General features: G+C 42.5%; 1 protein-coding gene across 4 annotated transcripts; it reads right to left on the reverse strand.

Annotated features, from left to right (window-relative positions):
• Positions 1 to 3,924: 3,924 nt before the first annotated feature.
• Positions 3,925 to 13,755, reverse strand: LOC125896549 (zinc-binding protein A33-like). 4 transcript variants are annotated; one of them, XM_049589179.1, is made up of 6 exons: positions 7,671 to 8,355; positions 7,455 to 7,550; positions 5,519 to 5,749; positions 5,391 to 5,413; positions 5,055 to 5,173; positions 3,925 to 4,883 (listed from the first exon to the last, which is right to left on the reverse strand). In XM_049589179.1, the coding sequence occupies exons 1-6, from the start codon at positions 8,073 to 8,075 to the stop codon at positions 4,387 to 4,389; spliced, it is 1,371 nt and encodes a 456-aa protein (XP_049445136.1). In that variant the 5' UTR covers positions 8,076 to 8,355; the 3' UTR covers positions 3,925 to 4,386. The 4 variants fall into 4 exon arrangements, with proteins under 4 accessions (XP_049445136.1, XP_049445138.1, XP_049445135.1 ...); XM_049589178.1 differs by lacking the exons at positions 3,925 to 4,883; positions 5,055 to 5,173; positions 5,391 to 5,413; ... (1 more) ...; positions 7,455 to 7,550; positions 7,671 to 8,355 and adding exons at positions 9,019 to 10,554; positions 10,726 to 10,844; positions 11,061 to 11,083; ... (1 more) ...; positions 11,500 to 11,595; positions 13,051 to 13,753; XM_049589181.1 differs by lacking the exons at positions 7,455 to 7,550; positions 7,671 to 8,355 and adding an exon at positions 13,051 to 13,755.
• Between the last annotated feature and the right edge of the window lie 9,393 nt (positions 13,756 to 23,148).

A 23,148-nucleotide genomic window follows, 5' to 3' on the forward strand; every position in this document is an offset into this window, starting at 1 on the left:
CTTTCAGAAAGCTACACAGGTACCTGTGTGGTGGGGTGGGGCGGTTCTGTATGTGTAGTAGTGTAGTTGTGTGCTTTGAGTAAAGCCATCCACAATATGTATTTTTTGTTACAGAGAATCTTGGACATGGATGGAGCTGCCCAGCCTCATGAATGTATTTACATTGACGAGGCTGGATTCAACCTTAGCAAAAACAGACGACGGGGACGTAATATAATTGGCCAAAGGGCAATTGTGCACGTCCCAGGGCAGCGCAGGGGAAATATCACATTGTGTGCCGCCATAAGTCCTCGAGGGCTACTGCACCATCATGCCAAACTGGGTCCCTATAATGCACAACACATAATCACATTTCTAGATGCACTTCATGATGCAGTTGTACAGGATAGACCAGAGCAGCCCAGGTTTGTTGTTGTTTGGGATAATGTTAGTTTCCATCGGGCTGCTCTGGTCCAAAACTGGTTCACCAACCATGATCAATTTGAAGTTGTGTACTTGCCCCCTTACTCGCCATTTCTAAATCCTATAGAGGAATACTTTTCCGCTTGGAGATGGTGCTTATGTGACCGCCAACCACATGCCCGTATGCCTCTTCTGCAGGCAATGGAACAGGCCTGCGGAGACATTGAGGTAAGGTCAATCCAGGGATGGATTCGGCACACAAGGGGATATTTTCCCCGATGCTTAGTGAGAGAAGACACTGCTTCTGATGTTGATGAGATCCTGTAGCCAGACCCCAACAGACGGCAGGATCCATAAGCCCACTTGCGCACAATTGTGTTTTTCTGTGTTTACAGTAGTGTATTGTTTGTTTTATTTTTGTTTTATTTTTGCTTTAACTGAATTTACTATACTGTAAAACACACTACTGTAATGTAATGATTTTGAATTGAGTATTTCAGTTTTTGGTTGTTGTGAAAACGTGCCTTCTGTGGAACTGAATAAAAACAGTGAAAACGAAAGACTGCAGTGTTTTATATAAAGTAGACTAGTGTGTTGCTGCTGATCTGAAAGTGTATTCATATGATGTAAGTGGGTATCATTTTGTCATCAGAGTGACATTTTGACAAAGGATTGTTAGGTTTTGATAGCAGAGTTTCAATTTGTCATAGATGTGAATGGTTTATTTCCCAGTGTTGTGTCTTATTTGCTTGTGTGTAGAGTTTGACACAATGAGCCAAGTTTTGCAAAATGTGTTCAAGCAACGGACAAAAACTGTAATGAAGGTCCATTAGTACGGTTTGGTATTTCTCTGTAATGTAGCACAGTGTTAACAATGTTACTGATACTATTCTTTCTCACACCTTCAACTCAAACCATTGTGTTGCCCCGCCCAAAATATATCATTTAATATTAAATTAATATCGTAAACATGCAGGCGACTAGTCGAGTAATGGCCCTAAATGATGACTATTAGTGGACTAGGAAAATTCTCGGGGGGCAGCCCTAACATTTTGACTGTTTCTGTAGCATGAACAAGTTAAGTCACTTTCATTAATATAGCCCCAAATCACACATTTCGTCACTCTCTGTCTTTAGACTCTCCAAAACAGGGAAACATGAAAGCATGATGAAAACAGAAAAGAACTTATTTACATGATTCATCTCTAAAAGTATATTTAATTTATCTCAAAAACATCCATCTATCCAATAGCTATACCTACTAATTCCTTAAAAAAGTTGATTTACTTACCCAGTCTCATTCCAAAGTTGCTGAATACTGGTGCGTGGGTAGTGACTTCCACATAAGGCATTGACGAAAAATGTGTTTGTTCACTTGGCCATGATATGCGGACAGCGTCAGGGGGAAATGCAGCCGGACAACAACGAAAGCTAAGGGGGCAGAAGTCCTAGTAAGGCAGGGAGGAGGGATGCTAGATGGGTCCAACAATCACCAACCTTCTTCCAGGAGGCTGGTGTTTGCTTCCTGTATGAATATAAAGCCCAACCCTGTTATCTTTTTCAAAACCTAACTACATTTCGTTGCCTAAACATAACCATGTGTGTTTGTTGTTGAAGGAAAAACATGTCAAGTCCCAGTGTTGTGTACTGACTAGTGCATTTATTTTGAAAGAGACTGTGTGCAAACTGTATATGTCCTGTGAAAATGGAAATGTATTTTGAAAAGACACAATGCATGTAACAGGCTGAAGTTGACCCAGATGTGCCCATGTGCCTGCTTTGGTGCGAAACTTACTAGAACAGTTGTATTGTCCTGTGCCCTGCTTTGCGCCAAGTGTAAGACAAATCAGATCAGTCTATCTGACAGAGGCGGGCTCTGGGCGGGCATAACATGATGCGCCATAGGAGTCGAAAAGTAAACAGCCAAGATGGCAGCTACCGAAGGACCGCGTCCATTCAGTTTAGCTTTGGAAGAAACGCTAAGCCAACTACACTTATCTTTTTCCTTGAGAGAGGAACAGAAGACTGCCCTAGTTTTGCCAACAGGCTACAGCAAAAGCATAATATCTCAGTTAGCCCCACTGTTCGGCAAACCAATGGGGCTAACTGCAATGAATACCTTGTTTTTTGTTCTGATTGGCTATTGTGCTATCCAATTGTGTGCGGCGGCATTTAATATGCCTCAGTTAGTGCCGCCCCTTGGGTAGGAAGGGTGTATCGGTGAGGGCCAGACTCAAGATCTTTCTAGTTTTGAGTCTGGATTTCCAGGCTATAGACCCTAGCATTTCCACTGCAAACCGTACCCTTAAATGTGGGCAGGGTTGTTGTCACTCACTGCTCCGTCCAGCACTCACTGTATTTCGTCCTTCATCAGTCTCGTTTACCGTCCACAGAATGAGGCTGCACGCCGACATTTTCCGAACAAAATAAAACAGGCTACTGACCAATCAATAGACCGCAGTGTTCACAGCTCCACCTTTTAGTACCAGATCTGTGTGCTAGGTACCCCAACAGAGGGGGGACCAAAAATTGGTACCATCCACAACTTTTCACAGTGGAAACAGAAAAAAAGCGCACCGAACTGAACACTGCTCATGGTTCCATCTCATTAACTATTGGTGCAAGTTGAGATGTTACAATTGCCTCTGGTCTCCCATACACCTGTCTGGTTTAGCCAAAGAATAAAGAAAATAACCAGTATCATTTTAGATTGCGGCCCACAATAGTGCAGTTTGTACTGGAACATACATGTAGATACAAAGGAACAAGGCTTGAAGTTCAATTCAATTCAAAAAGACTTAATGCTGTAGGTATTTTCTAACAGGTACATTTTGATAGTACATGGCTTGTGACTGTGATCAACCTAGAGCAGAGGTTGAAGAAATTAGCACCCCAGACGTCCCTCTCCCCAGCAACACTTTCCAGCTCCTCCTGAGGGACCCCAAGGTGTTCCCAGGCCAGATGTGACATGTAATCCCTCCAGTGTGTTCTGGGTCTGTCCCGGGGCCTCCAACCAGTGGGACATGCCCAGAACACCTTCAGTGGGAGGCACCCAGGAGGATCCTGATCAGATGCCTGAACACCTCAACTGACCCCTTTCGACACGAAGGAGCAGCAGCTCTACTCCGAACTCTCTCCAGATGTAAGAACTCCTCACCCTATCTGTAAGGCTGAGCCCAGCCACTGCACGGAGGAAACTCATTTCCGCCGCTTGTATCTGCGACCTCATTATTTCGGTCACTACCCAGAGTTCATGACCATAGGTGAGGGTTGGGAAGTAGATGGACCAGTAAAACAAAAGCTTTGCCTTCTGGCTCAGCTCCCTCTTCACCATGACTGGCTGGCAGAAAAATTACACTGTATGATGCAGGTCGTAATCTAAAATGTTAGCAAATAATCCTTGTTTTCTGACTGGTTTCAGTCTGTACAGCCTCTGTCTTTAAACCCTCAGTTCAGACAAAGAAGAACTCCCCAAAAATGAGGAAACATTGGTTATCATTGTTATCATTTTAATGAGTCTGATCTCAAAATATTTACATGCTTTTACTATAACAATCTGTTTAATTTGCATGAACAACAGCTGATACATCAAATTGAATCATAAGAGTGAATATATCTAAAGTACACTGTAAAATTAAAATAGAAAACCCAACTAAAACATACACTGAATGATGTTAATAAGATGACTGTATGTACCTCTATACAGTTGAGGAACTCACATGAGCTAGGTTCAAATAAATGATTCTTAGTCCCTAGTATGCATCAACCTCCAAAATCACTGGATCCTACATTTCCCAGAATGCTCCCCAATGGCATCTTCCATCAGACCCTCATTGCCTCCTAAATGCCTTTCCAACCCCATCCCTCCAGCTTGTGACGCAGGCTGTTCAAAATTATGAGCTGAGGTAAACCCGGTGACATCAGGGTTATTTTTTAGATTTTAGAAATCTCTGCCAGAGCCATTGAAAACATTATACATTACACCTACGTTCTTATCTTCACTGACACTACAGCTGGGAGGATTTTCACATTCCCACGAAAATATGGAAAGACAGTTTTAGTGAAAGTGTATTTGATGGTGTGTACAGGTCTTTTCCTACCAAGGTCAAAAAATGACAGTATGCCTCGGTCATAATCTAGATGCACTCTGATCTTTTGGGGCTCTGTACCCTTGAAGTCGATTCTGTCATAATCCTGTTGAATATGTTCTAACAGAACATCTGCAGCATGTCTGAGGATGCCCCAGAACCCTTTTGGATTCTTGGTTCTAGCAGCCACACCAACAGCCCAACAGTCCAGCCCCACCTCCACATCCCAACTGTGTTTTCCAGAGCCAAACCCTTCAGAGCCGAGAACGTCCCAGGTCTGCAGCCTCTCTGGGTTTCTAGGAAGCGGCTTAGTCTTGTTCTGTGTCGAACGGGTCATGTGTTCTGATATAATCAATAGCGGGTCGCCAGTGTTGGGGTCCAGGGTTACAGGAGCTTTAGAGAAGAACACATAGAAACAAAAGGTTTGTTATATTAAAGGTTTACTGAGGGTATTACAGTGTATTCACAGAACAGCCTGGTGTTGTTTGGTGATTAAGTTCATCAGTTATCTGCACACTGCAGATTGAAATGTAAAATAAAGTCAGGCAGAAACACTTTGCTTACTGTATTGGATTATGTCCTTCATCTTCCTCCAGACTGTGAACAGCAGGTTCCCCAGGTGTTTGGCCTCGTCAATCAGGGCTCCTGATGGAGTCTCTGGGTCTGGCAGGTTGCACTGGGATCTGCAGGAATATTAGGCAGCCACAGATTACCAGTCAAATGTTTTTAATACGCCCACATTGGACTTCCCCACCTTCGATCTAGCTCGCCTCTCCCTCAAACTTTTTAATGAGATGCATCCACATCTTTTCCCCACAGAGTGGATGAGACTCAAACTACCATCAGCCCTGACTATCACTCAGCTGTGCTTCAATAGAGAGCGTACAGGAAGCAACTTACCGCTTCATTGTGGATCTGACATTCTGTCAAATAAAGAGAAAACAGGGTGATGAATGAATACCTCCAGTTTAGTTAAATATTCAATGTTAAGGTCAGAATATTCATTAACACAGGAAGTCACTGAGTACCAGCATAAATGAGATGTCCTCAGCCATCATCTCCCTCTTTGTGGTTCTGATTCTGTCTTCAAGCGAGGAGATCTCTGCAGTCAGATTAATAATCCTGATGTTCACCGCTTCATTCTTGAGCGTCGCCTCTTTCCTCACTGCATCAATCCTGGCAGCCTCCTCTGCTCGCAGGAACTGGTAAAGCTTCAGAAACTCCTCTTTGATCGTCTTCTCAGTCTGCTGAGCCTGGAGCTGAGGAGAGACATTATTAGCAGAGGCTCTGTGCACCCAGGATACCTAGGACCCTACACTACAGGGACACTACAATGCATGCATCTGTGAAAAATGCCAAGGAGCTTAACTAAACACTTCAAGAAGAGTTGAGGCTGGTTTTGAAATGGGTATCTGAAAACAGGCTAAAGGGGCTGATATTTGGCAGGTGTACAACTCTTCGCACGAGGCAGCTATTGAGCAGGTTAAAGAGGCCAAATTGTTTTGGGTCATACTTCTTTCATGTTCCCCTTTTCGACAGTCATGAGCCCCTTTTACACTGCCAGATTTTCCACGAATGTTGGGCTGTTTTGCCGGCAAGCTACAAGCGTTTAGACACACAGAGCCGGATTGGTGAGTTGATCCGAGGTGCCCAATTTTCCGCCTCGTAGGGTAGTCATATTGGCGGAACCTTTTTGTTTTAAAAAGAACGAGGCGGCCTTCCGCCACGGGAGGGGCTGTTGATGACTTGTGGGAGGAGCTGTTGATGACGCCGCATGTGCGAGCCACTGGCAGTGGATAAACAGGAAACAGCTGATAGCAGGAATTAGCGAGCAGCTAGTAGCAAGAGGGAAACACAAACCTGACAGACACTGCAAAGATGAGCAACTGGGGAGACAAGGAATTGCGCACCCTCCTTGCCCTCGCAAACGAAGAGGCCATTAACAGATGACGGGGACGGTGAAGAACGGGCCAACTTACGAGAGAATTGCCGAAGGACTGACCAGCCGCGGCTTCCCTCCCACGTCACTGTTTACGTCACACGCTGAGCTACACGTTTTGTTACTTGCTCACGCCCCCCATTGCCCCGAAAAAGGTGCATTCTGTATAAACAAAAGTAGACAGATGGCATTTTGCTGCACTTCCCGATTTTGCTTTTATACTGCCAGTGCTGAAAAAAAGACTGATTGGGCTTTCCTGCAAATTTGCACAATGCCTGTTTAAAAAGGGCTATGGATGAGGGTGGAAGACAGACTACCATTCAGCCAATGTCCAGTACATACGTGTGGGGATACAGCCGATGTCAACAGCCGCAGAGGGCTCACCTTTGGTGGGGTGTATTTCCTGGAGCTTTACGTTTTTGTGCCGTCGGTCGTAGTAGCTGAGGTGTTTCAGACCGGACATGTTTTCTGCAGTGTAAAGGGTTTTAGTCCGACTACCTGCAGCAACTTTGCTCTTGTCATCTCTCCTCCTGACAAAATCAAAGTGATGGGAATGATTCCAACTAGCTCGCTGCTTTGTGATGTGCATGTGCAGCGTGATGATTCTGAAAATGATTCCACTGATGTGATGTTGTATTTAAAGTCAGTAGTGATGTGATAACAAAAGTGGTGTTGTAACAGGTTGTTTGGTTTTTGCAGTTACTGTGATATTATCACTGAAATTTTATTAAGTCCACTACTTGTTAATGGAAGAGTAATATTATTGCTGTTACAGCACTGGATGTAACGCAAACTAGCCAATCACATCACGCACTGAGATCCAAAGTAATGCATCTAGGGGTGCAGCAATATACCGATTTCGAGGTTTACCGTGACATAAAAGTTGACCGTTATTGTATCGTCGACATTTGCTTATCTACGATATGGGGGGGGGAAATGCAGCTGGACTTTGAATCTCTTTGTAAACTCAGAGTAGACAACACATGTTGCTCTCTGATTCAGTAACAGTTTTGTGTGTGACCTACCTTGATGTGGCCGGCCATTTTGTCACAGGTGAGTTTTTGTGCTTTAAACGACCCCAGTTTGGTTTTTAAATGCAGGACCTTCAGCAGGAGTTGATCCTGCAAATAAAGGCGTTAAATCCTGTTGTGTAATATTAAGAGTTATTTCTAAAATCATGAAAAACACCAATGCCAAAAACTTTCTATGTTGTTTTTATTAAACTATTCATATGTTCTTACCCTGTAGGATTCTGCTGCTTCGTTGATGGGGAAGCAGTTGTGTTTCTTGTGTTTTTGTGAATCCCTACAAATCACACAGATGAGCTGTCGATCATCCTGACAGAAGAGCTTCAGCCTCTCACCGTGCAGACTGCACATCTCCTCAGACCCTGAGTTAGCTCTCTGACTCCTCTCTTGTCTCAAGGTGTCAGACAGGTTTCTCAGCGCCAGATTTCGTGGAGGCTGAGCCATCGGAAATATTTCCTTACAGACCGGGCATGTCTGCTCTCCACTCTTTCTCCACCACTGCTGCAGACAGTCCTTACAGAAGCTGTGACCGCACAACAAGAGCACAGGATCTGTGAATATATCACAGCACACAGGGCAGGTACAGTCCACCTCAGACTGCGATGCACTGGAGGCCATTCTGTTGGTTTCTCCTGTGGTTTTACGCAGCTAACTTACTTTCACTTTCACAGACGGACTCGTATTTGCTCAGCTCCAGCGCTATAAGCTCCGAGCGCTTTAAACAAACACTCATAAAACATACATAAACGTCGTATTAACTGGATTTGCTTTCTGAGTTTTGTTTTCAAATATCTCACCACAGTACTCAATATTTCCTGTTTTCCATGGAAAGAGGAAGGAACGGCCTTTTTTCCCACCTCTTCCACGGGTGTCAAACATGCGGCCCGTGGGCCAGAACCGGCCGCCAAAGGGTCCAATCCGGCCCACTAGATCAGTGGTTCTCAAATGGTGTGCCATGATGTCAATCCAGATGTGCCGTGGGGTTTTGTAATCACCACACATTATCACTGCAATATTCAACTGGGCCTATACAAAAAGTTATGAATTAAATACACATAGAGTATATTAAATAGATATTATACAGATATAAATAAATAATTTAATTAAATTAATTAAGTTAGTATGTAAATTATTTGTACATATTTATAATTATTCAAATTATAATTATTAAAGATATATATATATATATATACATATAGATAGATAGATAGATAGATAGATAGATAGATATAGATATAGATATATATGTAACTTATATTTTCTATAAATTACAGATTTGTACCTACGTGATGCTATCATGTCAATCTTGGTCAAGTCAAAATCTCTGGGGAAAGTTTCCAGCACCTTGTTGAATCTATGCCACCAAGACTGCTGACTGGTGCACTGTTAGTACAAATAATTATCTTGTAAATGGACAAGAATTACACTGTATGATGCAGGTCGTTATCTAAAATGTTAGCAAATAATCCTTGTTATCTGACTGGTTTCAGTCTGTACAGCTTCTATCTTTAGACCCTCAGTTCAGACAAAGAAGAACTCTCCAAAAATGAGGAAACATTGATGAAACATTACAATTGTCTTTATTATTTCAATGAGTCTGATCTCAAAATATTTACATGATAAAACTCTAACAGTCTGTTTCATATATCAGCATTAAAAACAGCTGATATATGAAATTTAATCATAACACTGGATACATTCAGAGTTCATCATAAAATTAAACTAGAATTGATTTCAAACACTCAAACTTTCAACAAATTCATATATTCAGCTCTACAATCTGCTTACAACATTCAATGAATTATAATAAACTGACTCTACAATAATTTAGTGTCATAATTCCATACAGAGAGATGGAGAGAAATAATTCTTCTTATCTGACTGATTTCTGTTTCAGTTTGTACACTGTCTGTCTTTACACCCTCAGTTCAGAAACAGAAGGACTCAGGAAAATTGTCTTTATTATTTTAATGTCTGATCACAAATATTGACATGATTAAAGTAGTAGTTCAGAGTGCATCATAAAATGACATGATTTCAAAAACTCAAACTTTTAACAGATTCATATATTTAGTCTTCCCTCTCTAACCCTGCAGTGGATCCTACATTTCCCATAATGCAGGCTGTTAAAAACAAAAAATTGAAATTCCAAGCTGAGGTAAATCCAGTGACATCAGGGTTATTTTTAGAAACTTAAAGGAGCTATATGTAAGAAATCTAAAGCAAACAGTCGTAAAATCATCCTAATATGTCACAGAGACTAAGGAATAATGTTAGTCTCAGCATCAGTTACAGTTACGACTGAGCTACAGCAGCACGGCAAGCAGCATTAGCAGTGTCCCGGTACATAGCATTAGCAGCCGGCTCCTCCTCAGCTGTATCCCGGCAGCAGCGTTAGCAGCAGAGAAGCCGGACTTGCTCGAATGGTCCGCTGGAAAACCGAGCCGCTGTCCAGCAACCTCGAATCTGTAGGGGAGGGGGGGCGGACACGACTCGTGGCAGTATTTTGAATTTGAGTGCAGTAACCGTTTTGGCCACATTCTTACATACAGCGCCTTTAAGAAATCTCTTCCACAGCCACTGAAAACATTATACATCTACTGTCTTATCTTCACTGACACTACAGCTGGGAGGATTTTCACATTCCCACGAAAATATGGAGAGACTGTTTCTGTGAAAGTGTATTTGATGGTGTGTACAGGTCTTTTCCTACCAAGGTCAAAAAATGACAGTAAGCCTTGGTCATAATCTAGATGCACTCTGATCTTTTGGGGCATTGAACCCTCTAAGTCAAGTCTGTCATAATCCTCTTGAATATGTTCTAACAGAATGTGCACATCATGTCTGAGGATGCCCCAGAACCCTTTTGGATTCTTGGTTCTAGCAGCCACACCAACAGCCCAACAGTCCAGCCCCACCTCCACATCCCAGCTGTGTTTTCCAGAGCTAAAGCCTTCAGTGCCGAGAATGTCTGAGTTCTGCAGCCTCTCTGGGTTTCTAGGAAGCGGCTTAGTCTTGAAGTTCTCTGTCGAACGGGTCATGTGTTCTGATATAATCAATAGCGGGTCGCCAGTGTTGGGGTCCAGAGTTACAGGAGCTTTAGAGAAGAACACATAGAAACAAAAGGTTTGTTATATTAAAGGTTTACTGAAGGTATTACAGTGTATTCACAGAACAGCCTGGTGTGGTTTGGTGATTAAGTTCATCAGTTATCTGCACACTGCAGATTGAAATGTAAAATAAAGTCAGGCAGAAACACTTTGCTTACTGTATTGGATTATGTCCTTCATCTTCCTCCAGACTGTGAACAGCAGGTTCCCCAGGTGTTTGGCCTCGTCCATCAGGGCTCCTGATGGAGTCTCTGGGTCTGGCAGGTTGCACTGGGATCTGCAGGAATATTAGGCAGCCACAGATTACCAGTCAAATGTTTTTAATACGCCCACATTGGACTTCCCACCTTCGATCTAGCTCGCCTCTCCCTCAAACTTTTTAATGAGATGCATCCACATCTTTTCCCCACAGAGTGGATGAGACTCAAACTACCATCAGCCCTGACTATCACTCAGCTGTGCTTCAATAGAGAGCGTACAGGAAGCAACTTACCGCTTCATTGTGGATCTGACATTCTGTCAAATAAAGAGAAAACAGGGTGATGAATGAATACCTCCAGTTTAGTTAAATATTCAATGTTAAGGTCAGAATGTTCATTAACACAGGAAGTCACTGAGTACCAGCATAAATGAGATGTCCTCAGCCATCATCTCCCTCTTTGTGGTTCTGATTCTGTCTTCAAGCGAGGAGATCTCTGCAGTCAGATTAACAATCCTGATGTTCACCGCTTCACTCTTGAGCGTCGCCTCTTTCCTCACTGCATCAATCCTGGCAGCCTCCTCTGCTCGCAGGAACTGGTAAAGCTTCAGAAACTCCTCTTTGATCGTCTTCTCAGTCTGCTGAGCCTGGAGCTGAGGAGAGACATCTTTTTGATGATAGAAGACAACACATGTTGCTGACTTCCTGCATAACCATTTAGTTTGTGACCTACCTTGATGTGGCCGGCCATTTTGTCATAGTTGAGTTTGTGTGCTTGAAACGACCCCAGTTTGGTTTTCAAATGCAGTGTCTTAAGCTTGAGTTGAGCCTGCAAATAAAGGCGCACATGTTTAATGCATAGTAAACAGTGGATTAGCTTCACAACACCCATTACCTGCTATGTGCAATATTATGAATTATTTCTTAATGCAGCTGTGCGGAACTTTCCGTTTTCGTTGATTATAGCGCCCCTTTTGGTCGAAGCAGCATGACACCAACAGCTTGGTGTCGTAAAATTCCGGCTGCAGTCTTCAGCTTCATTCATAAAATCTCGACTGCAACCGTCAATTACCGCATGCATTTGTTTTGGAGAGCGAGAGGAAAATCATAAATGTTCTGGTGTAGCTCTGAATTTCTTATAAACTGAGGACAACTGCCTGCTGTATATTTGTGTTCATGGTCACAGTCACAGATAATTTTGTGGCGTTTGTTGTAACGTTACTAGACAAAAGCGGTTCACGTCAGCTAACGTTACATTTAGCTTGCTTATAACTTCCATGTCGTCATATATTGAAGTGAAACAATGTCCAACAAGTTGCGGTATATTCTCTAGATAAAAACAAAAATGACATACCTGTGGATTAGGAAAAGGGCCAACTCGGGATCAGTTTTAAACCTTTCAAATCTCTCAGCTCTCTGCACTTGGTGAATGCCCGACCAAGGTTTACACGCATTTGGGCTCGGGCCCTATCACTGTCCCGTTTAGCCTTCTTCTGTTCTTTTTCTTTTAGATGGTGCTCCTTAGTTATCCGCCATGACATCGAAAGTACAACCAAGTCCTTATAGACACATCTGGTAAAACTGTTATGTGTTCAGCAATGCCCGTTGCGTACCGCTTACTCGAAGAACACTGGGTACGCCCCAAGTCCCTTAAATTTACTGCTAACCACCTAACCTAGCCACCTTACCTAACTGTTTAGTCCCTCCCACTTAGGAAAACATTTAAGGAGTCAGGAGTTAGGAGTGAGGAGCGAGAATTGCTGATAAGAGACATGAGACGGCCTTACTCTGAAGCGTCACGTAAAGCGACGTCCTTTTCTGATGACGGCGGCACAGCTGGATCTGCTGCATAACAGAGCCAGCGTTTGGCGTACATCCCAAGTCACATTATATCCGCTGATCAAAGCCGCAACCCCTAAGCCAGATCCCGCCTAACGCTAACTCCTTACTGGCAGGAATAAGAGACATGAGACGGCCTTAAAGATGAACGACTTGAACGACTTCCGGTTCAAGTAAGGAGTTAGGAGTTAGCAGTATAAAATAACAGACTTGGGACGTACCCCCACTCTGTAAACACGGCTCTTCTTCTTTCAAGTTATTGACGGATTGCAAACAACTTCCAGGTGCATAGCACCACCTACTGTACAAGAGTGTGCAATGTGTCCGAAATCATGATACGAACTAGGGACAGTTTTATAAATGGTAAAAAGTTCCGCATAGCTGCTTTAAATGATCAAACCAAAAATTCTGTTTGTTTTATAAATATATATATATATTTGCTTACCCTGTAGGCTTCTGCTGCTTCATTGATGGGGAAGCAGTTGTGTTTCTTGTGTTTTTGTGAATCTCGACAAATCAGGCAGATGAGCTGTTGATCATCCTGACAGAAGAGCTTCAGCCTCTCACCGTGCAGACTGCACATCTCCTCAGACCCTGAGTTCGCTCTCTGACTCCTCTCTCGTCTCAAGGTGTCAGACAGGTTTCTCAGTGCCAGATTACGTGGAGGCTGAGCCATCGGAAATATTTCCTTACAGACCGGGCATGTCTGGAGTCTACTCTGTCTCCACCACTGCTGCAGACAGTCCTTACAGAAGCTGTGACCGCACAACAAGAGCACAGGATCCGTAAATATATCACAGCACACAGGGCAGGTACAGTCCACCTCAGACTGCGATGCACTGGAGGCCATTCTGTTGGTTTCTTGTTTGGCTGTCAGACAGCAGACTCACTTGCTCATGTTTGTTCCGCCTGTGCTCAGGCTCAGCACGTTTAGTTCCAAACGCTTTCTACAAACACTCAAGAATTCCCTGTTTCATAAATAAATGTCGCATTAACTGAATCATCTTCCTTATTTTTGTCACAAATGTACAAATACATTAACATGAGCAGGTTTAGGTGTGGACGTCTCGTCACTTCTTCCTGCCGTTTGTGTGAAAAAGGAGGAGTTCTGTTTTTTTATCCATGCAGTTCTGCCCTGCCCTGTGCAGTTAATAGAAACACACTCATCTGGTTCAACCAAAGTATGAGGAAAGAAAAATTCCTGCTTATCTGATTGGTTTCTGTGTGACACAATGGTGAACTAGACCATGCAACCTGTTACACTTCCTTCACAGGCTTAAGAGAGGTATAACATTAAGCTAAATGTGTATCTTCAATGTTCATTGTTCAGGAGGTTTTTAGTGGGATTAAGACAGGTGGGGTTTGGTTGGGGTTGGGGTTTGGTGCCTTACCTGGGGGCACCTTGGAAGTGCCCAGGAGGTGAACTGGCACCTCTCCAGCTACCAGTCCATACTCCATATTTGGTCCAGGTGGGGACTCCTGACATATTCTAAAAACTTCTAGTAAGGAGTCCTAGCTTAGGAAAGTTCTTGGAGCAGCTCTGAGCAAGGAAGAGACAGAAACTTTTACCTTAGTGAGGAGGTGTGGTTGACCCTGTTGCTAGGTACGATGCATTCTTTTAACAGGTGTGATTGGTTGTCACAGACAGACCATTTTGTGAGCCTGCAAGGTGTGGACACCCAGTGGAAATGCAATGAACTGCTCACTGTGAAAGTGTTGACATTGTTCGTGTGATCACTCTGCTGATGGAAGGTTGAGACAGACTCAAGTCATCACTGCTGCACTGTTGCATTTTTCCAGTTTTACAAATATCTCATTGTGATCATTTTATTAATGCCATTAATGTGTTAGGTGGGAAATGTGTGCGTATCCCTAATAACATCAACCATGCACATTATCCCTGCAGGATCTAATCTGTAGTGTTTCATTTACTCATTGTCATCCAGTGTTTGCAGAATATTTCTCCTCTTTGTGTTCCCATCATTTTCTCCTCTGCTGAAGAAACTCTTCAGCTTCTTAAAAGTCCTCCTCCCTGCTCCTAACAGTTTTCACCTTAGGAGCTCTTTTAAGGTCTAAGATGCTCTGTTAATAACATTTATCTTTACAAGGACCTACTCTTAACTTTAAGGGGAAATTCTAGTCACTAGGAGCAACTCTGTATTAGGAAGCTTTGTGAATATGGCCCTAGAACTTTGAGTGCTTCTACTCTACTACATTTCAGAGGGAAATATTGTACCTTTTGCTCCGATACATTTATTTGTAATCCAGTTTAATAATACAAAATATAATAAACATATAAATTATTATGTAATATTATAGACTGAGATAAAACTTAATTGATCCCTGGGAGGAAATTCACAAGCTACCCTAAGTATGTTAAAGTCAGGAACACTTTTGGCGAAAAAACTTTATTGCCATTTGCAGTATTATATTTGGTGACATGGCTCTGTTCTGGGGCCCCTCTGCCTTCCCGCAGGCCTACACAAAAAGTCTCTTCCATGCGCCTACGAGGAAAGCCATAAGGCAGAGAGAGCACACCTGTCTGCCCTTCCACGTGCAAATGAGGAAAGCCTATGGCAAGGAGAGCAAATCTCCCTGCCCTTCCATGTGCCTACATAGAAAGCCTAAGGCAAGGAGAACAGCAGCAAAGACCCCTTGGGAACAGAACAGAGCAGCATCAATGACAAACAGAAATGACATTGATAAGTCAGACACAGCATGAAAAGGAGGAGCTGGGGTGGAGGCAGGTTGCGAAGTGGCTTGCAGAGGAAGCAGCAACAGTAGGCAGGCCAGAGCAGGTTAAATAGGGCGCCTTGAATGAGATTCACCAATTGGCTGCCTAGAAAGGATTCATGTGATCTATCAGCTGACTCCCTTCCATCAATCAGCGGCTCCATCAGTTGATCGGGCTGTTTGAGATCAGCTGATGGAGCTGGGATGTGAGCTGAGCTTCACATCGTGTCCTGCCTGAACTAACACTATGCTCAGTTTTGATGTCAAGTATTTTTTGATGCCAACACATTTGTACTTTTACTGAAGTTGAATTTCAAATTCAGGGCTTTTAGTTTTAACAGAGTACCTTTTTTTTACACTGTGGTATTTTTTACTTTTACTTCAGCACAAGTTTACTGCAATCACAGCAGTTACAGGAGTACTGTATCTACAACACTGGTCTGGTTGTGTTAATGAGGCTTGAAGAGGGCTTCTGTGTGTCAGTATAAGCAGTCTGCAGCTTATTTTACACAAATTTTAGAAAGACAATGCCCAAGATATACTGGAGTCTCAATTCCTGGTTTTCAATTTTTGTGAGATATCTCATTAATAATGGTGCAAGTGGATGATATCAAATTTGCTGCAGGAGTAGGTGGATACAGGATTTGATAACAGTCCTCGAACTTGATGACACAGCATCGACTATGAGGCTATTCTTCAGAGCAGGACATGATGTAAGATGTTTCTGAGGCAGTAACGTATGGAAGGATAATGCACAGAGATCTGGTCACTTTTTAACAAACAGATTTTCTTTAACATTTCCCTCTTTCTCCCTCTCTGTCTCTCTCATTCACATTAACATGCGCACGAGCTACACACATCGAGTTCACAGCAGTGAAAATCACAAGTGATTTGCCCCCTGACCGCTGCAGCAATAGCTATCAAAGGCTAACTGTTTTAACATGACAGCACACACCACCATGTGGCCAGCTGACATACTCTTTACCTTCTCTCTGTCTCCCCTCCCCCTGTCTTGTTTCTCACACAGACTCTGATGGAGCGGACCGTGAATCAATCCAGCACTGTTCAAACTGTGTCCTCTTCTTTTCAAAGAAACAAAACAAAAATTCAAAAAAGAGAAACAACAGCAATTCAGTTCAATTCCTTTTATTGTAATTGTAAATGAATACAATTCAATTAAATGCACAGAATAAAATAAATAAATAATAAAGTAGGGGATAAGATATAATTCATTCATACTCTAAACACACACACACACACACACACACACACACACACAAAAGCAGTGCCAACATATGCCATGAACATAAAATAAGTTAAAATCATTGCACATAAAATAAATAAATAAAGTTATTGCACACAATGTAAGTATAAATATTACATATCACTGGTTGTGTGATTTCAGTGCAGCGTTCAGTGTAGTAATGGCTTTGGGGTTAAAAACTGTTCAGCAGTCTGCTGATACGTCTGATTGTCTGATAACGTCTTTCTGGGAGCAGGAGGTCAAGCAGATGGTGGGCAGGGTGATACCTTCAGGATGTTTGTCGATTTCTGGAGACAGTGGGTGGTGAAAATGTCCTCCAGAGCAGGTAGGTGTGTGTGTGTGTGTGTGTGTGTGTGTGCACTATTTTCTGTGTAGCTTTTATCACTCTCTGCAGGGCTTTCTTGAGTCAGAACACTTTCCACAGAGCAGTGATAGAAGGACAGCAGCAGAGGTTGTGACAGGTTGATCTTCCCGAGAGCTCTCAGGAAGTGTAATCGACGCTGTGCCTTCCTGATCAGGCAGTTCGTGTTATGTGCCCATGTGAGGTCCTCAGAGATATGTGTGCCCAGGCACTTGACTCTCCACACCTTCTTCATTTATCCTTTTTCCTCCTGAAGTCGACAACAACAACAAAAACCAACCATGTGTAGCTTTTAAAGTTTAAGTTTATTTACTTTATTAATCCCCCTGAGGAGAAATTCAATGTTTTCACTCTTGCTTGTCAGTTACACACAGGTCCGAAAGACACACACATGCACAAACAGGACCTATACATGCACAAAGTAGAGAGATGTCAGAGTGAGGGGGCTGCCCTTGGTGAGGCACCCCGAGCGGGTGGGGGGTTCGGTGCTCAAGGGCACCTCGGCAGTGCCCAGGAGGTGAACTGGCACCTCTCCAGCCACCAGTCCACGCTCCATATTTTGGTCCGGACAGAGACTCGAACAGGCGACCCTCCGATTCCCAACCCAAGTCCCTGTGGACTGAGCTACTGCCGCCCCAAGATGCTCCAATTAAGCTGCATCTTTATATACATAAAAGCTTAATTGTGGGATATACTTTTTTACTGTTCCTGCACCAAAATGAGGAAATTAATTTCTTTTTTGTCTTTTTTATTAAGACATACAACTGCCTCGAGACAGAGAGGAACATTTTGTAGTTTTTGCATATCTGCATTTTGTAATTTTCTATACTCTTTGAACAAATGTGCTTACAAAACTGTAAGAACGAAGGACTGCGAGTTTCCAAAAAGTAGCTTTTACTGTTTGATACGGTTTGGTTTGTAAAAACCTCCACTATTATGTTGTGTTCACACCGGGCGGGAATAACACAGTTTACGCTAGTGAATTACATGTAAAGTCAATGTTAAGACGCGTTTAAATGCAAATTTCTGCCAGGTGGCACGATGGACGTGATGGACACAATGTGAATGATGCAAAATATGCATATTACGCAGCACAAATAAAGCGAGTAAAGGGGGGGTTTATAGTTGTATGGCAGACCCTACGCACGTGGCCTACGCCGTTGTGAGCATTTATACTTGTGCAGTGGTGTGTCTGTGTCAGTCTGCAGTTACACCTCCAAAACATTAGTCAGTGGTGGAGGTTTCTGTGTAGCGCTGTAAAGTGAAGTTGATTCAAAACACACATTAAACACACATTAAACATGGCTTAATAGCGACAATTTCAAACACAACTACACAAATCAGCTTCACTATAACTGGCAGCATTCACAGACAAACACTTGTCTTTATCTGGACACATTTTCCCCACAAATACAACATGCATATGTTTTTAGCACAAGCCTATGGCATTTTACATTGTATAAATTAGCCTAGCAGCTAGTGGTCTTTTCCTCTACTCATATGAAGCCAGGGACAACAGCAACATTTTATACAGGTAACGTTTTAAAATTCGGCTCCATTACAACTCACAAGGTTCACTGACAAAACAACTGTCTTATACTAAACACTTTTTCCAAACAAATATATCATGCTAAAGTTCTTACCACAAGCCTATGGCATTTTACATTGTTTAAATTAGCCTAGCAACAAGCGGCAATTTCCTCTGCTCATATAAAGCCAGGATAAATCACACACAAGGCTTAAAATGATATTTTTGTGGAGGCTTTATTGTCTTCACAATTTACTGTTTCTTATCTGAGAAATTAAAGTAAATAAAAGCTTTGTTTCCACTGAGGGAAATGGTTTCAGCTTACAATAACAGACAGGAGGTCTTCATTGCTGTGACGTGTAGTTACATTTCTGGGGAGGTGCACATCAGACTACAGTGTAGTCTCTATACTGACATAGAGCCTATGGTTCCGCCTGAGGCAATAACGTGTCATACACTTAGTTGCAAGAGGTGAAAAATCTGATCTTCAGCAACCAATTTGCGCCGCGATAGCCAATCAGCATTGAGATACAACAGGCATGCATGATGCTGAGGTCATACCACTGGAAGTTCATTCATCTACCCAGCAATTTCACGAATGTATCGCGCCAGGTATTTGAACATATGAAGCTAGTCAACACAAAATATCATAGCATTCAAACTCGTGCAAGTAACGCAACTCAAAAATTCGCATCATGTTTGGTGTGAAGACAACATCAGTGTAAGCTATTAAACTGATAGTCCATCGATTTCTCTCGCTGAGGAAACTCATAGCAGTGGAGGAAGTATTCACCGCATCATGCTCTAAGAATATCATTACAAGTAAGAGATCTGTACTGAAAACGAACTTGCACTTAAATGAATATCACTGCTGTAGCTGATTTTAACTATTTTGTATAGTACTGCAACTAATGATTATTTTCATAATGGATGAATCCGCTGATTATTTTCTCTGTTAAAGGCTAATTTTGGTATTTTTCAACCTGGACCATTTGTTCCCATGTTTTTGTGTCTATGTGACTCATGGAGGCATTATTATTTGAAATTGAGAGGGCTGCAGCAGGCAGCGACAACACAGGCTGCAATATAATGACTCAGGGCATGTTTGCACCATCAATTTACGCCCACTAAAAGTGCTTGTTTTTGGCACTGACAGGCTCACATTGTTATTTTAAGTAATCTGATAACATTATGGAGAGGATCCCTACAGAGATAGACCTTTTGTTTAACTAGAAATTACCTTGAAATTGCTGTCACCATACTCACAAGACTCCATTTAAATAAACAGTCATTTTATCATCATAAAACAAACTTCATTCAAAGCAGACAAAAACAAAGTTAAACTCATAGAAGCCATCTTAGTTTGTCTTTCCACTGTTCCGACAATCACCAACTCTAGTTTGGTTGAAGTAAACCATTATTCTTCCAGTTAGATGTGAAAATATGCTGACTTTATACACAATAAAATTACTGTTTATTTAAATGGAGTCTGGTGGGTTTGGCAATTTTGATTTTGGGCCTGTTTCTGGTTTAACAAAAAGGTCTGTCTCTGAAGGGATCATTTCCATAGTGTTGTCTGACACTGATAATAATAATATGATCCTGTCAGTGTCAAAACAAGCACTTTTAGTGGATGTAAACTGACGATGCACAATTGCCCCCAATGATTATATTACAGCCCATTTCGTCGCTGCCATCTGTAGCCCTCTTTCTCAGTAATGGTCCAATTTCAAAATCTGTTGTTCCCATTAGTCACTTAGACACAAAAACCTGGGAAAGGATGAAAAACACTGAAGTGACCCTTTAATTGACTGTTTATTTGGTTTGTAAAAATTTGTAAAATAGTGAGGAATTCTTACGTAATTACCAAAAATGACACCTTCATCATGTTTGTTTTGTCCAACTGACAGTTCAAACCTCTACTTTATTAGAAATAAATTGGAAGGATTAAAATAATTAAAAGGAAAAGCAGCAAATTCTCAAATGTGCGAAACTTTAACCATGATATATTTTTTGCATAAAAAATGCCAAGACATTATCAAAATAGTTGCCAATTCATTTGCTGTCAGTTGATTAATTGGCTAATATGTACATTCCACAATCATTTAACAGTTACATAACTTAATTATAACGTCTCTGATACAGTATACAGACTTTTCCCACTTACCTTTCCTATGCTGGTGTAATTATTAGGGCTGGGGATCGTTGTGCGGGGTGGAATCATGTGAGACTGTTCCTATACTTAAATATTATGTCCATAACCATAAAACATTCAATCCACATAAAGCCAAGTGTTCTGGATCTGGCCACAGTAGCCTCCCCAGGGTGGTGCAGTAAAACCGCCCTGAGCCGCCATTAGGTGGAGGGAGCTGGAAGAAATACTGGACGGAGGCTGGGACCGAATGAGAGCCAGAGCACAGCTGATGGTAAACTAATTTTGTTGGCCTGATCACACCCCCCTTCCAAAAACCCCCACACACATGCAGTACGTGTTGTGTTCACACACTCAGAGTCCACGTCTGTGTGGAACTCACATGCTGTACTGTATCATGCTTTCACACAAGTGAGGAGTCTCTGAGGACGCTCAATGTGGGACAGAATCACAAACCCTCTCTCTCCGTCTTTCCATCTCTTCCCTCAACCGCTCTCACACACTTGATCACCATCTCAGCGAGTGAAAGGCATATGCTCCATCATTTGCCTTGAGGGACAAAAGACTGGGAAGGAATTCAGCGAGACACTGTAGCACTTCTCTGCAGACTCTTGGAGAGAAGTGCTGTATTTGTGTGTTTTAACAGCGTTCAGCTGCACAGCTCGCCCGTCTGTGTAACAGGAGAAACACTATACAAGACTGAATCTGGACCTGATACTCAGTGTATTTAAAATGAAGGAAAGGAAACATAAGTCATGTTCTCCACACGATAAATAGCTCCAATTATGTCTGAAAGGAGGTTGCATGTTAATGCCAGAAATCAATGCGTAAAAGTGATATGTCAAGCTTTTAAAATTTAAATGTCTTAATTTGAAATTGAAACAGCCTTCCTGCCACATGAAGCACCTGATACTAAAATCACTGTCCACCCATTTGATGGCCCAAACACAGAGGAATAAAGGAATAACAGAGAATTTACTGTAGTCATGACATGAGGCCACACACAAAGAAACCTAAAACATGCATAAAAAGCCAACTTAATGTTTTGCTTTTACTGTCTCTGACTGTATTATGTTTGTCTCTTTCTGTCACCGGACACTAATAGAGAGTCAGCGAAAAAAAAAAGTTGTAAGTGTAACCGGAGCGGCAGCTCCTCGGCAGGACATTACAGGAATTTACGATGTGTTAAATGTTTCCTTTGTTCCTCCCTGTGGCAGCTCGCTCCGGCAATTAGGGAAGGCAGCGGCCTGCAATGAGCTCATTATCCCTCCCTCTGTAGTTTGAACATCATTTTTATGCAGAATTATTTCATTGATTGATACTAACAGTAAGTCATTTCATATGCCAGCAGGGAGTCAGCACCATTTTAAAATGTTCATGAAAAACAATCCTTGCACCCGCATGAAACATGAAAGCAGCATGCGTTTGACTCGTGCACCGCCATCTTAATTAGCACAAGAGATTGATTAAATATTGCATATGTGTTTCTTTCAATATTGTGATAAAATCTGAAACCCAACCGTGGCACTTTGCCAAAGTCTAAATTTCTGTGCCCCTGAAATAAACTCCATGCGCCATTCCATTTGGCAAACCAATTTTGGGATGGACGGTGGGGGCAGGAAAGGGAGAGGTATAGGTTAGCTGTAGTAATAATCATAAATCACCACTGAAATGCTGCCATGTCACATGCCAGACTGCGCCACTAATGACCAAGCCCATCTTTCACCGGGTATTTTTATCTGTGTGCCCTGACACTCGACTTCTGGAAGCGTCCTCTCGTTTTACGTCGTCAGCACCTCGGCCCGGCCTGAGCACAAGTTCCTCACATATCTATAAATACCAGCCAGCTAAATGGCATTTTCTCTCACCCACCCCCTGCTTGGCAAGAACCAGGAGCTCTGTGACTTGGCAAAGGGAACCGCAGTCCTACGCCACTAAACATCTTGGGGCTTAGCCCCCCCACCCCAGCGTCACCCTCCAGAGAACAGCTGGCTAAAAAAATAGATCCATCTGCCACTGCCTTCAAATTCCAAAGTGGTTTCAGTTTAATTAAACAAGTTGGAATTGATTTAGTAAAAAGCAGCAAACGTTAGCGTACTGGCTCTGTTTAAAACCACCTGTAGGACAAATTCCTGACACTGCAGGTGTAGTTATAACATCAACACAGATTAGTGCTTGTGACTCATGTGCTGTATACACACTCACGCGCCAGAAACATACAAACACCTGTACATGCTTCCTTTGTGCAGAATGTCCTGCCAAGTTTTTTAAGCTTGCTGACATGTGGCACTAGAGACTGCAGGTCAGCGACAGCTTCCTGCTATTTCGGGCTCTGTCACAGCTTGAGGTTTTAATTTATTCTGCCAGAATGTGTCAATCACTGAGCGGCAGGGCTCGGGCAGGAGGGAGAGGGAGAAGGCACAGCGGGTAAGGCCGTACAGTGAGAGTCAAACAGGATTAAAACAAACTGATATTATGACAGAAAGTAAACTTCACCCAACCTTC

This window comes from Epinephelus fuscoguttatus, linkage group LG11 (genome assembly GCF_011397635.1).
Source record: "Epinephelus fuscoguttatus linkage group LG11, E.fuscoguttatus.final_Chr_v1".
Lineage (NCBI taxonomy): Eukaryota > Metazoa > Chordata > Actinopteri > Perciformes > Serranidae > Epinephelus > Epinephelus fuscoguttatus.

Bases quoted from the DNA above. Each gene is read 5' to 3' on its own strand.
- LOC125896549 (XM_049589178.1), bottom strand. From the start codon at position 13,455: ATGGCCTCCAGTGCATCGCAGTCTGAGGTGGACTGTACCTGCCCTGTG. The intron at 11,084-11,188 runs GTACTCAGTGAC...TTTATTTGACAG, and splicing joins AGGACATCTCATTTATGCTG to AATGTCAGATCCACAATGAA. The intron at 10,845-11,060 runs GTAAGTTGCTTC...ATATTCCTGCAG, and splicing joins GTCAGATCCACAATGAAGCG to ATCCCAGTGCAACCTGCCAG.